The sequence below is a fragment of the Oncorhynchus mykiss genome, chromosome 10, assembly GCF_013265735.2.
Source record: "Oncorhynchus mykiss isolate Arlee chromosome 10, USDA_OmykA_1.1, whole genome shotgun sequence".
In the NCBI taxonomy this organism is placed as follows: domain Eukaryota; kingdom Metazoa; phylum Chordata; class Actinopteri; order Salmoniformes; family Salmonidae; genus Oncorhynchus; species Oncorhynchus mykiss.
Genome location: NC_048574.1, coordinates 63,841,580 through 63,857,189, shown reverse-complemented (window position 1 = coordinate 63,857,189; position 15,610 = coordinate 63,841,580). Strand labels below are relative to the sequence as shown.

The following is a 15,610-nucleotide window of genomic DNA, read 5'->3' as shown; positions in this document are numbered from 1 at the left end:
GCCTGCAGGAAGGGTACCACATGAGGGAGGAGGATGTCTTCCCTGTAAAGCACAGCATTGAGATTGCCTGCAATGACAACACGCTCAGTACGATGATGCTGTGACACACCGCCCCAGACCATGATGGACCCTCCACCTCCAAATCGATCCCGCTCCAGAGTACAGGCCTCGGTGTAATGCTCATTCCTTCGACGATAAACGCAAATCCGACCATCACGCTTGGTGAGATAAAACCGCGACTCGTCAGTGAAGAGCACTTTTTGCCAGTTCTGTCTGGTCCAGCGACGGTGGGTTTGTGCTCATAGGCGACGTTGTTGCCGGTAATGTCTGGTGAGGACCTGCCGTACAATAGGCCTACAAGACCTCAGTCCAGCCTCTCTCAGCCTATTGCGGACAGACTGAGCACTGATGGAGGGATTGTGCGTTCCTGTTGTAACTCGGGCAGTTGTTGTTGCAATCCTGTACCTGTCCCGCAGGTGTGAAGTTCGGATGTACCGATCCTGTGCAGGTGTTACACGTGGTCTTCCACTGTGAGGACGATCAGCTGTCCATCCTGTCTCCCTGTAGCGCTGTCTTAGGCATCTCACTATACGGACATTGCAATTTATTGCCCTGGCCACATCTGCCATTCTCATGCCTCCTTGCAGCAAGCCTAAGGCACTTTCACAGGTGAGCAAGGACCCGTGGCATCTTTCTTTTGGTGTTTTTCAGTAAGTAGAAAGGCCTCTTTGGTGTCCTAAGTTTTCATAACTGTGACCTTAATTGCCTACCGTCTGTAAGCTGTTACTGTCTTAACAAGCGTTCCACAGGTGCTGGTGCTGAAAATATAGCTAACTTGTTGTGCAAGTGTTGCACACCAACAGAACCTACACCAGTCGAGCAATTCATTTCAACAATAATCTTCATTTTAATTTGACTTTACAAACATCGAGGGCTTAATTGTAGACAATTTTTTTGGAGCCTAGACCTACATAAAGTAACTTAACTGGCTGAGGTAGGCTATGAGGCTTAGCAGCCTAATAGAAGTAGGATTATTTTATAAGGCAACTAGTCAAAAATGTAGCATCCAACATAAAACAATTTCAAGAAAAAAAGTCTGCACGGTGGAACTAAAACAACGGAATGAATAATGAAAAGCACACGTTTGTAAATCCCAAACTCTAAAAGTCATTGGAAAGGTCGATTTAAAAAATGATTTGTGACATTGTGGTTACAATAAAGAATGTAAACAAGATGCTGTGTTTTTATTTACAGTAGTGATGGACAACTGGAGGCATTTTGAAAACAAATGTTCAAACACTTGTTTTTCAGAAGTTTACTGTAGTACTGTAGCAGGTGTGGCCCATCACGCAAACAATGTTTCCTATTAGCAGGACAATGGACTTTTTATAGCCCAGCTACGGCTGTGAAAACCCCTCCACTTGCAATGTATTCAATGCTTAAGTACTCTAAAGTGTTACATTTCTAACTCAAAACAGCAGTACAGTATTTCTTCATCACCACTATGCTTTTGTTAATAAAATAACGAGAAAAAACATTCAAATGCAGATGTTTATTTAAACTACATTTTAGTCACACTTCCACCCAGCTCCACTACCACGGGTAAAACCTTGCTGAGATGATCAATGTATTTGTTGAGTTGTTGTATCGTCAATTTCTCTAGCCAAAACATCTTGATCTTTGCTTGTTGGCTTGGCAGAGTTACGGATGAATGTTTTCAGTTGATACCAAACAAGTTAGATCGGTTTTAAATCAGGAGACCTACATGTAGAGATGAGAAATCTATATTTTTAGATATACTGTAGGCCTACCGTAGGTGTTGTAGGTCTTTTATTTATGTATTTAAAAAAAAAAAATGTAACCTTTATTTTACTACATAAAGGTCTACTTACTCTGCTGGTGTCTTGACCCAGTATATGCCCTCATTTTCAATGCAATCCTGGGCGGCAGTGTGTTGGGTCATTGTCTGCATTTGGCCTAACAGCCATTTAGGCCAAGACATTTGGCCTAACAGCCAACATTAGGTACAATAATAGAAATATACATGTAAATAGGCCTAAACATAACTAAATATTGCTATAAATCCTGCCTTGAAAGAAATGATGTGGTCCCAGAAACACCTCTCTGACATAGGGCCCAGCATATCTCTTGATGATTTCCATGATACCTGAAAAAGGAGACAACAGTGAATTATTGTGGAACACATAACAAGTCCGTGAGGCGTAGGCTACAACTACGCCACGGTTGATTCGTCTGTGAAGATGACGACATTGAATGTCTCGTCAGCTTTGATCCATGCCTGGGCCTGGATTTTTTTTCCCCATTTTGGCTGTCATAGTTGAAGTGTACCTATGATGAAAATTACAGGCCTCTCGTTTTTTTAAGTGGGAGAACCTGCACAATTGGTGGCTGACTAAATACTTTTTTGCCCCACTGTATAATATTTCTTACCGAGCCTTTCATGCAAGTTTATTCAACTGTCCTCTTCTGACTGATTTGAGTGATGTTGTGCGGTGATGCCAGCAGATTCCTGATCGCTCATCGTCTTCATTCATCAGTGAGTCGATGGCTTGAAGTGTCTCGCTGGAAATGGAATACAATGTAAAAATGTGCAGCATACAGTAAAAACCAGCAGTTGATTTTATATAGCATTTATTTTTAGCATTATTTGGCCTACTTTACAGTATTGTCGCCTACTGTACCTGTACATTTTCCTGGGCTTTGCGAATAGCACTGTCCATGACCAAAATCCAAGTCTACCAGTATTTTTTAAAAATGTCTTCAGTTGGTTTTCCGTTCCTCCTGAATGCCCTAATCTGCTCACTGAAATGAATAGAGATCCTGGTCACGGTGCTACAGTATGTTGTACAGCATAATCAAAGTGAGGACAATCGGCGATCTGCTGTATGCTTAGCCTATTGTAACCTGAAACCCCCACCTTTCCAGTACTCTTCAAATCAAATCAAATTTATTTATATAGCCCTTCGTACATCAGCTGATATCTCCAAGTGCTGTACAGAAACCCAGCCTAAAACCCCAAACAGCAAGCAATGCAGGTGTAGAAGCACGGTGGCTAGGAAAAACTCCCTAGAAAGGCCAAAACCTAGGAAGAAACCTAGAGAGGAACCAGGCTATGTGGGGTGGCCAGTCCTCTTCTGGCTGTGCCGGGTGGAGATTATAACAAAACATGGTCAAGATGTTCAAATGTTCATAAATGACCAGCATGGTCGAATAATAATAAGGCTCTGCCTTAGTTGAAACTGGAGCAGCAGCACAGTCAGGTGGACTGGGGACAGCAAGGAGTCATCATGTCAGGTATTCCTGGGGCATGGTCCTAGGGCTCAGGTCCTCAGAGAAAGAGAGAAGGAGAGAATTAGAGAACGCACACTTAGATTCACACAGGACACCAAATAGGACAGGAGAAGTACTCCAGATATAACAAACTGACCCTAGCCCCCCGACACATAAACTACTGCAGCATAAATACTGGAGGCTGAGACAGGAGGGGTCAGGAGACACTGTGGCCCACTCCGAGGACACCCCCGGACAGGGCCAAACAGGAAGGATATAACCCCACCCACTTTGCCAAAGCACAGCCCCCACACCACTAGAGGGACATCTTCAACCACCAACTTACCATCCTGAGACAAGGCTGAGTATAGCCCACAAAGACCTCCGCCACGGCACAACCCAAGGGGGGGGGGGGGGGTAACTGCCTTAACGCAGTTACCATTCAAAAACGAGCTGTTTATCTAAAAAACAAATGACATTGCGTCCAAAGAGAACAGACGAAATGGACATTGTTTTCAGCAAGCCAGCTTCTTTCTATGGTGATACCCGTTCAATGGTTAGGACTGTAACCACCCAGTGTTGCCAACTAATTTTCACGGTAAGTTGCTAGAGGCAGGTTGATTTGTTGCTATGTTCTGGCTATGTTGATTGATGTTGTTTGTTCTGTTCAAGATCAAACATTTGTGACCAACTATATTCATTGGGTTTGGCTTGTCGAACCCGTACTGCTGCAGTCAGCCAACAATGATTTGCAATTTGCTGCTGGCCTGCTGCTGCTTGGGCACGAGCTGAGCACCTGCTGCTGACGTCACTCACAATGCAGTTTTGCAGCCAGGCACGTGTGTTGTGACAGAGAAAATCGTTTTTGTGTCATTTAGAGGGGAAAATGTGTGCATTTTATCGTTTGAGTCACTTTTCAAAAGTTGCTAAAAGTTCAAAATACATTTTTAAAAGTAGCTAAATTTGTTGTCAGGTGCTGTTGGACAGAAAAGTTGCTAAATCTAGCAACAAAATTGCTAAGTTGGCATCACTGTAACCACCAGAGGACTTGAAAATGAGCCAAAACTGAGAAGATCACCAAAAACTAAAGGCATTTTGGTTTCAGTGCATTTTATATAAAAAAATATACATTTTATTAATACATGTGTATAGCCTATCAATGTGTATGCATACTGTGTAATAAAATCAATAATTGTGTACTAAAAACATGATTGTGTTTTTGCAGAGTTTACAACCATGCCGACAGCCATCCGTGGAAATCAAGAAAGCGGTAATTTTCGCTAGATTCTTAAGATGTGTACGCAGCATTTGTGTGTTGGAGTCACTTAATTGTTCATTGATCTACCATTTCAATCATAAAATATGTAACTATCAAAATAGAGAAATTAATCTGTGTATGATGTAAAATGCATCATACGCAGATAATATCTATTATTGTATCATTTTAGAGCCAAGGGCCATAGCACATGTCACAATTGGTTACATAGTGTAATGGAGTCACTGGCCTGAATCCAATCTGGAGCCAGTCAGTCTACGTCTGTATAGCATAGAATTACAGTGCCTTCAGAAAGCATTCACACCGACCCCTTGACTTTTTCCACATTTTGTTGTTACATCCTGAATTTTTTAAAGATGTTTTTGTTGTCACTGATCTACAGTGGAATTATGTTTTTACAAATTAATTAAGAAAAGCTGAAAAGTATTCAACCCCTTTCATGGCAAGTCTAAAGTTCAGGAGTACAAATTTGCTTAACAATTCACATAATAAGTTGCATGGACTCACTGTGTGCAATAATAATGTTTAACATGATTTTTTGCATGACTGCCTCATCTCTGTACCCCACACATGCAATTATCTGTAAGATCCCTCAGTCGAGCAGTGAGTTTCAAACACAGATTCAACCACAAAGACCAGGGAGGTTTTCCAATGGATCACAAAGAAGGGTACCTATTGGTAGATAAGATCAAATGAAAAACGCAGACATTGAAGTTATAAAATTACACTTTGGATGGTGTATCAATACACTAAGTCACTACAAAGATACAGGCGCCCTTCCTAAGTCAGTTGCTGAAGAGGAAGGAAACTGCATAGGGATTTCACCAGGAGGCCAATGGTGACTTTAAAACAGTTACATAGTGTAATGGCTGTGATAGGAGAAACCTAAGCATGATCAACAACATTGCAGTTACTCCACAATACTAACCTAATTGACAGAGTGAAAAGGAGGAATCCTGTACAGAATAAGGCACTAAAGAATACAGCATAAATTGTGGCAAAGCAATTCACTTTTTGTCCTGAATACAAAGTGTTACGTTTGGGGGCAAATCCAATAGAAAACATCACGGAGTACCACTCCATATTTTCAAGCAAAGTGGTGGCTGCATTATGTTATGGGTATGCGTTGTAGCGGTATTTATTAGAGGGGTAAAGAAAGATTTTGTTCGGGCGCCAGGCAGGTATTAACCATGCCGAAAGGAAAAGAGTAGAATAGAGAGAACCACTACCAGACCCACACACATCAGCAGAAGAGACTGCAGCCTGTTTACCAGATAGCCAGTGGAGAGAAAAAGAGAATACACACCATATAAAACCCACATCACAGCACAGGGGTAACTCCAACAAGAATACCTCATACAATAATACTAATAATGGCAGAGCAATTCAACAGCAACTTCATACAAGAACGAACCCAGTCATCAGAGGATTTGCAATAATCTGTATTCTTTTCTAATGGATGAGTGCAGAGGGTATGAATGGGGGGGGGGGGGGGGGGGGGGGGGGTTCATCGACACAACAAAGGCCTTAAAAATGTCCACAGTCTTCTCGGCCACATGTCATTAGTACATCTCAATACAGTTCACATAACAATACACAACTTGCAAACAACCTCCCTTTTAACTAAAATGTCCAAATACTTCAGGCATGGCAATAATAGTCCAGCTCTAATGAACTTCAATGGGAAGTGCATTGGAAAAATAGAGAGTCTGTTGCAGGGTAAAGCACTGGAACGATAGAGGGAAGAGAAAAAGAGAACAAGAGAGATCTTAGCTGTGGTCTTCAGGCGTGCAGGTGTACTGTCTGACTGTCCGATGGTTTGTTGGTTTGCATGTTAAAGCTTCGCAACAATGTTGCTACTACTCCATGCGATCCATAACGGGCGCGGTCCCAAACGAAAACAACCACGACCTAGAGCAATTACACCGATGATTGAGTCAAATACTCTATAAACTACACACGCTGAAAACAAACAAAACTTCTACAGCACACACAATCAAACTGTCGCGCCACCAAAGAGCCCCTCCCCAAAGAGCTGAATGAGCTCTCTTCATTTTCTCCTTCCTTACTGCTCATGCGCTCTTAAAGTGGCAGTGCACGGTGAAGGCTCCGTGCAGATTTCGCCACAGCGTGTAATCGTTAAGGACTGGGGAGTTTTTCAGCATAAAAAATAAACAGAATAGAGCTAAACCCAGGTAAAATCATAGAGGAAAACCTGGTTCAGTCTGCTTTCCACCAAACACTGGGAGATTAATTTGCCTTTCAGCTGGGCAATAACCTTAAACACAAGGTCAAATCTACACTGGAGTTGCTTACCAAGAAGACCGTGAATGTTCTTGAGTGACGGCGTTACAGTTTTGACTTAAATCTGTTTGAAAATCTATGGCAAGGCCTGAAAATGGTTGTCTAGCAATGATCAACAAACAAATCGACAGAGCTTGAAGAATTTTGAAAAGAATAATGGCCAAATGTTGCACAATCCAGGTGTGGAAAGCTCTGAGACTTACTCAGAAAGAGTGATTCACTTGTCATGAATGGACCTACCAAAACTTACCAGAAGGAGCAAAGGTTGTCATCATAACATGTAAATCAATATGATTGCAATGGTTTAGACCTCCAAAAATTATTTAATTCACTGTTCACTATTTTCACAGCTTGTCAGGCTTAGCCTGACTACCCATCCACATCGCTCCGGTAGGTTTAGTCTGACCTGTTCAAACTTCAATATAGTATCTGTTTGTGTGTGAGATATCACCTATTCTAACTGACATTGGTAATAAAACAGTGACTATGTTTGTATGTGTTCACAGATACAATATAGTAAAAAAGAAAAACACTAGAATGAGTAGGTGTCCAAACTTTTTACTGGTAAAGGGCGGCAGGTAGCCTAGTGGTTAGAGCATTGGGCCAGTGACTGAAAGGTTGCTGGATCGAATCCCTGAGCTGACAAGGTCATTCTGCCCCTGAACAAGGCAGTTAACCCATTGTTCCCCTGGTAGGCTGTCATTGTAAATAAGAATTTGTTCTTAACTGACTAGTTAAATAAAGATTCAATCGGATAGAAAATACTGTATTTCATTACACCGTACATCATCTTCATGCATTCGGAGAGCATAGTATCTCATTTAATTTGGGAAGTTGCATTCAAGATTAACATTGTTTCAGTTAAATCATGTTTTGTTTACTTACTTTTTCCTTAACTTGTTTCTATAACTTTCTAGCAAGTCAAGCTATCTTACAGAACAGATAGCTAGCTAGCTAAAAGCTAGGCTATATTGTAGCTAGTGATCTTCACTCATAATAATTATCACAATAAAACTAAAACGGGAAGCAACAGTCATAAAGTATAATTGGCTTAACTGCCAATGCATCTTATTTTTTAACGTACTATTAAAATAGTACTCACTTATAGGAATGGGTAAATCAATACAAGTTGCTAGCTATCCCATAAACCCGTCTTCGAAAATCACATATTTTCATCTTCTATGGTTTGGTAACTTCCGATTCTTCGATGGAATCTGGCCTGACTAAAGAAGACTGCACAGTTTGGAAAATTTCAAACGGAGCCTTCATCTGCAGAGAAATAAAAACCCATATTTATGTTTATGTATTTTCATTACAACACTATATAGACATATGACATTTGAAATGCCTTTATTATTTTGGAACTTCTCTGAGTGTAATGTTTACTGTTAATTTGTATTGTTTATTTCACTTTTGTTTTATCCACGTCACTTGCTTTGGCAATGTTAACATATGTTTCCCATGCCAAGAAAGCCTTTAAATTGAAATTGAATTGAGTTGCAGCGGTGCATATTGCCTCCCAATGAAATGAATAGACTTCTGCCTGAAAGCATACAGTTTGACGCAACCGATGTGTACAACGCTTAACACCGTGTAGCACCCACTTGGGTGATGATACTCGAGTAGCCACAAAGGCGCTGGAATCTCACCACACAATGTTCATGGTCAGAATAGTTTATCACACTTCAGTTGCCACTTTTACGAGACCCTTTCCTCTCTTCCCCTCAAGCCAGCTAACTGATTTGAATCATCAAAATGATTAAAATTATGATTAAAAAAATATTTTTTAAATGTATAGAAGGGATCAATCTCTGGCTGCTGTTACGGCACCATGCCGACAAAAATCTCCCATGGCTGGAGCAAACATTGTCACTCAATAATGGACTTACTCAGCCACACAAGTCACACACTCAAGGTTGGCTGTATTTATACTGATGTATGTCAGTCACCATATCACTGTGTTCATCAATGCAACAACGACCAAAACATGCTAAAGTCAAGTCCCTCTTAACTGTTTCTCAACAGAGCTCACAACACAAGCTTATCTGGGTTGTTCTCATGAAACTGGCACTTGACAAAAAATATATATATATATATACCGTACCAGTCAAAAGTTTGGACACACCTACTCATTCCAGGGTTAGTTATTCACAGTGCATATGGGGTTTGTTTACAGTCTGGGTTGGGGATTTTCAAATGAAGCATTTTTTATATTTTACAAATATTTGTATGGAACTTTTTTTTTTTTTTATAGGAGGAAAATATGTTGGTTTGAGTACTCTGTTGTTTGTTCAAGTGACCAGGCCCTTAAGATCAACTTCTTTGTAAATATTATGAACAAATATTTGAATCACTGTTCTGCAACATATGCTTAAGCTATTGAAGTACTTGCTTTGCTAGACCTACGGGATAATGTTTGCTTTATACATGTTGTTTTATGTTCTGAATCTAGAAAAACATGCTAAACATTTGGAGGTTTGTATTACATACAGTGGGGAGAACAAGTATTTGAAACACTGCCGATTTTGCAGGTTTTCCTACTTACAAAGCATGTAGAGGTCTGTAATTTTTATCATAGGTACACTTCAACTGTGAGAGATGGAATCTAAAACAAAAATCCAGAAAATCACATTGTATGATTTTTAAGTAATTCATTTGCCTTTTATTATCTATCTCTTATCTTTATATTTGAGGTGCTTTTCTCACAGACCGTTTCTTTATAAGAGGCAGTGACTAGAAAATAACTGTGAAACTATTTTAAACCTTATGTATATATATTGTTAATCTGTAGTTTAGGACACTATAAATGTAGTGGGGAAGGGGACTTATAGCCCTTCCCCTTCTATTAATACAACATAAGCATAATCAATTATTATAATACATCAAACATTTGGTACAGCCTGTATTATGACCCCAATTTGATCCCGTCATTCTCCAGACCCTCCTCACACCCCTCCTCCTTCACCAGCAGCACCTCCTCTTCCTGGAAGAGAGAGGTGATACAGATTACACTAACATACACTCCCTCAGGTACGTACATATACACACACACACTTTCAACACGCCGTTTTTTACCCATCCTCACTACTTTTGAGTCCTATACTGTAGTTACAGAATGACTTCATTGTTGTTAAACCCATCATGGTGGACATAAATATGTTGTGGATAAATGAGTCGGCTATGATAAGTCAAAGTCATCAGACAAACCTGACTAAACTATTTTGAAGTGTACAGTAGGTGTTTGCTAGTGTGTATATGTGTAGGTATATGTGGTAAGTGTATATTGGTTATAAAGCTCTGTCGGGTTTATGCAGAATAGGGTGAGATCAGATGTGATGTATATTAAAGGGAGTTTCAAATAACGAGAACAAAGTCAAAATGTTTATTTATTAAACATACACGTTTTAAATTCACCATATGAAAATCACACATACTTCTGCATGAACTTGATAGACTGCATTAGTATACTCATTAAAAGTGTATTGGGCAAAAAAATAAGTAGTTGAATGGAAGGAATTACATTTGTGAACATCATATATCCTACACAGTACAAACACAATATGTAACAGACTCATTAGACTTATATATATATATGCCTTATATATCACAATGTCTGGATGCAATATTCTACCCAGGAATATTCAACACCGAAATCTGTTACTCTCATTATTCCAAAATGCATCTGTGGATCTTTTCTGTTGACAACACTCATATTTGTCTTTTATTCAGGGTTTGATGTCAAAGTCAGAAGCTATCAAGTGGAATGGTTACTTTCTATGTTATAGAGTGGGGATGTTTTTTCTGCTGCTGTATCCTAAGGTAGTTACTCTCTGAATGGCCTCTCTCCCATGTGGACCTTCAGGTGCATCTTCAGATGGTGCTGATGGGAGAACCTTTTCTCACACTGGGGACAGCTGTAGGGTTTCTCCCCTGTGTGAACCCTCTGGTGCCTCTTCAGGTTGCCAGCATGGGCAAAGCGCATGTGACACTGGGTACAGCTGTAGGGTTTTTCCCCTGTGTGGACCCTCTGGTGAATCTCCACCTTCTGGGGGCAGCTGAAGCCTTTATTACAGAACATGCAAAGGAACCGCTTCTCTTTACTGCCAATTTTTGCTCCCCCTCCCCGAGCCTTGGACCTTTGGTCATTTGAGTTCAATACCTGATCGAACAGGCCTTGTGAATCGGAAGGTGTCATTGACATGGACACTGGGTGTAAAGAGGAGTTGGTTGTGACATTTAGATTTGTCTCTAAGTTTTCCCTGAAGTCTAAGAAGTCACTGCTGTTGTCCTGCGAGTGTCCTTCTCCTAAATGAGTCTCGACTTCATTCCATGTCAGAGGAGCGTCGCCCTCCATTTTCACAGTCACATCATCTAAGGCCAGACCCTCCCCTTTCTCATCCAGGCAGTCTTCAGAGTACACACTACTACTGTACCGATTCCAGTCCCCTCTCATTGGATTAGTCTGTGTATCTAAGCCCACAGGCATGTCACCAGGTATCATCCCTGTCTCTGCAGTGTAAGAACAAGATGGATCATTGCCAGTCTGTAATGCGTCACCTGAGTCCTGATGGGACAGAACTGTCCTCGGGTTACCGTAAAGTAAATACTCTGAGCCGGGAGCAGAACGACAGCCCAGTCCCCCCAGCTCCAGTATCTCTGGGTCTGACCTGTGGTCAGATCCTGTGTGCAAAATCCTTTGTGTTACAGTTAAAGTCTCTGTGTCTGTCTCTGACTTAAGGACAGTGTTCTGCGTTCCACTGTCCTCTGTGATGCTGCGTCGGATCCTGGGCGGAACTAGGGCTGTGGTGGGGTCCTCTGTGGCTACAGAGGGCACTCCAGCCTGGATGTTTCTGCTGTGTCGTGGGTCCTCCTCTCCTTCAGACCTCTCCAGCTTGACACCAGGACCTGCAGCCTCTGCATCTGCAGGCTGGCAAGAAGAAAGGAGGTTATTACCGGTACATAAGTAGGATTAGATAACATTGTCATAGGGGAGTTTGTGAGACTTCCCTATGGCAGATAAATGAGGATGTACATGTAAGCAAGTGAATAGCTGAGGGGAGCCTTTCTGAAATAAACTGGCCACATTTGATGTAATACTATTACACTAACCTCTATAACGATAACATGCTGAGTTGAGGTTCCACTCCCCTCATCAACAGTGATTGGTTGGCCATCTCTCCATGTTTTGTGTCCCGCTAGCTTCACAAAGCTCCTGTAGCCTCCAGTGAGATTTCCTTCACCTGAGAGAGTGATTGGGGAAAATAGGTTGTTAGGTTTAGCTATGGTCAATGCTCAACACTATATTGTACACTATTGACCATTTTGACACGGTTTAGAATTGACAAGGATGTAAGTTAACACTTCACATAACTTCTTGATATACTCTTTATAGATTGATTGACTATGTTCAATGCAGCACGTTGTTTTCAATAAGTAAATAATAGTACATAACGTAAATCAATTATCTGGTTAGATATTTTGTCATTGTACAAAATAGCCAAGCAATTATTGCATACTATCCAACAAACTGACCAAGACCCATTTCACCATATCTGGTTAAGACATCTAAAGTCACACATGTGCAGCCTCTTCCTCTTGAAAAATGTGCGTACCTCTTTCTATTCCTCGCTCGAGGATCTTGACACTACTGGGACGACTAGCAAGGACGCGCTCTCGCGTTGTTCTATCTGCGCGCTCCCGTGCCACCTTCAGTTCCAATAGATGTAGTTTCCTCCGCAATGCCCTGTTTTCTTTCTGGCTTTGAGTTATTTCCAAACGAAACACTGCATAGTCGTCGTCTACGAGCTTACAGATATCTGCCACGGCTGCATTCGCTAGCACCTCCATGATGGAGGCTATTTGAGTGTGAAAAACCACACAGTTAGCCATGTTGGCTAATGTTCACAGCTAGCTAACTAGCGTTACCTAGATAACATTTATCAACCAAGCCCTGTCTCCAACGCAAATTAAATACTACAGGGTGTAAGTATGTGATTCGGTGCAGTTCAATTAGTCATATTTTGAGTTCCAGGGTGTTAATAAACGTCCAAATATCACAAATAAAAATGCTAACGTGGAAATTGTACTTGGTCGCTGTTCACTTCCGGTTACACTGAAGAGAAGGGGATCTTATTGGTTGGCGTTATGGCTCAAAGGGGGTTGTTAAATGAAAAATAATTGCGCGCTGTTCTTTGAATTACGGTAGTGAATCGAAATATTCAAGGCCCACGTCTCATGCTATTGGTCGTTCGATAGCCAATGTGCTCTCAGCATCCCTTTCACCGCGGTGTTCGAGGAGAAGCAGTCTGCCTATCGCATTGACGCGTCCTTCCAGCTATTAACGATTGACTGACAGATAACAAGCTAAATACCATACTATTGACAATGTCTAGAATTGGCAAGGATGTAAGGCAACATTTCTCATAACTTCTTGATATACTATTTATTGATCAATGTATTATGTCCCATGCATCACATAGTTTTTGTTGAGTAAATAATAATAATAAGTGCAGTAATCAAGAACCTGGTTAGAATATGATATTGTGTCTTTGTGCTGGCTAGAGATAATTATTGTTATCGATCAATAATGACAAATCTTTGATAATTTAGATGGAAAGGTACTGAGGATGGTAGCTGACTCTATAGCCACTCCTATCCGTCATATTTTTAATCTGAGTTTAGAGGAAAGTCTTTGTCCTGAGGCCTGGAGGGAAGCCCAAATAATTCCGCTACCCAATAGTGGTCAAGCGGCCTTTACTGGTTCTAACAGCAGACATATAAGCTTGCTGCCAGCTCTTAGCAAACTGTTGGGAAAAAATGTGTGTGACCAAATACAATGCTATTTCTCTGTAAACAAATTAACAACAGACTTTCAGCATGCTTATAGAGAAGGGCATTCATGTACTGCACTGACACAAATGACTGATGATTGGTTGAAAGAAATTTATAATAAAATGATTGTGGGAGTTGTACTGTTAGATTTGAGATATTATTGAATATTATTGACCATAGTCTGTTGTTGAAAAACGTATGCGTTATGGCGTTCAACCTCTGCCATATCATGGATTCAGTGCTATCTATCTAATAGAACTCAAAACATGTTTTTTAATGGAAGGTTCTCTAATGTCAAACATGTAAAGTGTGGTGTACTGCAGGGCAGCTCTCTAGACCCTCTACTCTTCTCTATTTTTACCAATGACCTGCCACTGGCATTAAACAAAGCATGTGTGTCCATATATGCATCAGCAACCACAGCTAATTATGTCACTGAAACCCTTAACAAAGAGTTGCAGTCTGTTTTGGAATGGGTGGCCAGTAATAAACTGGTCCTGAACATCTCTAAAACTAAGAGCATTGTATTTGGTACAAATCATTCCCTAAGTTCTAAACTTCAGCTGAATCTGGTAATGAATGGTGTGGCTGTTGAACATGTTGGGGAGACAAAATTACTTGGTGTTACCTTAGATTGTCAACTGTCATGGTCAAAACATAGATTCAATGGTTGTAAAGATGGGGAGAAGTCTGGCTGTAATAAAGCGATGCTTTGCTTTAAATATTCAACTATCCTTGTTTTAGCCTAGGTTTACTGTCTCTCTAAAAACAGGTATATCCAAGCCTGTTTCAAATGACAAGTTAACAAAGGGTTAATGAAGGGTATGTGGTTAATTACCCTCTTCCACAAAACACTTCACAACTATATGTCAACTTAAGAATAGTTCCAAGATATCCCCTGCGTACATCTCGAGGCACACTGTTACAATTTCTCCCGGTTGTGGACACTCCTATGTCTGATAAGGTTAGTCAGGAAGGAGAAGCTCTTGTAACATAGTTTGCACTTGAAGGGCCTCTCCTTGGTGTGAACGGCCTGGTGCTCCCTCAAATAGTCTGCTCTAGCGAAGCGCTTCCCACATGTGGGGCAGGCGTACGGCTTGTCAGCGTTCGTCCTATTACTCGGCCTCCCACATTGTGACCCAATGACACCAGACGAGGCAGAAGCAGGAGCCACCACCCTCAGGTGGTTAGTCTTTGAGCTCCATCCTTGACCTCTAGCCATTGGTTGGGTGTTTTTGGGATTGAGTGTTGTGTTATAGGCTAGGTACCTCTTGTGGTGAACGCCCATCCTGACCCTGTCTGTATTGGTGGGGTAACCATGAGGTAACTGAGGAAGGATAGACCCAGGTGCAGGCCTTCTATGAACCCATTCACCAGGCATTAGACAAGATCCTGAAGGAGAAGACAGACTTCCTGTTAGACTCCCACCGAGGGTGTCTCCCACTACTCTCTGTGAAGGCTGAAGCCCAGGGTGACCTGAATTGTTCATCATGGATACTGTGGTGTTTGTATCATAGGAACAGGAGGGTCTATCTCTATCAGCCCCAGGTCCTGCTCCATCTCTGCACTGAGACTGTGAAGAGAAGGGTCTGGGCTGCAGACTGGATCCCTGACTGGAGCCTCTGTCTATCTGATGACCACCAGGACTGAGGTTGTTCAGTCCACCTGTCCACTGGTTGTGTTCTGTGTGGTGCTGGAGTCTCTGCCTCTCACGGTTTGGTTCTGTTTCTGACTCGGAAAGGAAAATCGACGGCTCCTGATCCAGTGTCCTGATCCGGAGCCAAGGTTTGTGACCAGCCGCCTCAGAGGTCCAGTTTCGCCTGCCAGCAGCACCGGATATCAGCATGTCCTCATGGACTGCAGACTGTAAACACACATTGCATAAAGGTTTATATAAGAAACTCTTTG

At 41.5% G+C, this 15,610-nt stretch overlaps 2 protein-coding genes across 3 annotated transcripts in view; both read right to left on the bottom strand.

Moving 5' to 3' along the window:
- Positions 1-15,610, bottom strand: part of LOC110533183 (protein krueppel) — a 260,240-nt gene that overhangs the window by 33,394 nt on the left and 211,236 nt on the right. The window lies entirely within an intron of this gene.
- The window catches only part of LOC110534675, a 32,786-nt gene continuing 27,415 nt past the window's right edge, over positions 10,240-15,610 (bottom strand). The window contains exons 7-9 of one of the 2 annotated variants that reach the window (XM_036934460.1): positions 12,484-15,566; positions 11,981-12,111; positions 10,240-11,798 (exon numbers count right to left, since the gene is read on the bottom strand). In XM_036934460.1, the coding sequence (XP_036790355.1) occupies positions 14,625-15,566 (942 nt within the window). In that variant the 3' untranslated portion in view covers positions 10,240-11,798; positions 11,981-12,111; positions 12,484-14,624. The remainder of the gene's footprint in view (positions 11,799-11,980; positions 12,112-12,483; positions 15,567-15,610) is intronic. The other variant, XM_036934461.1, reaches the window with a different exon arrangement.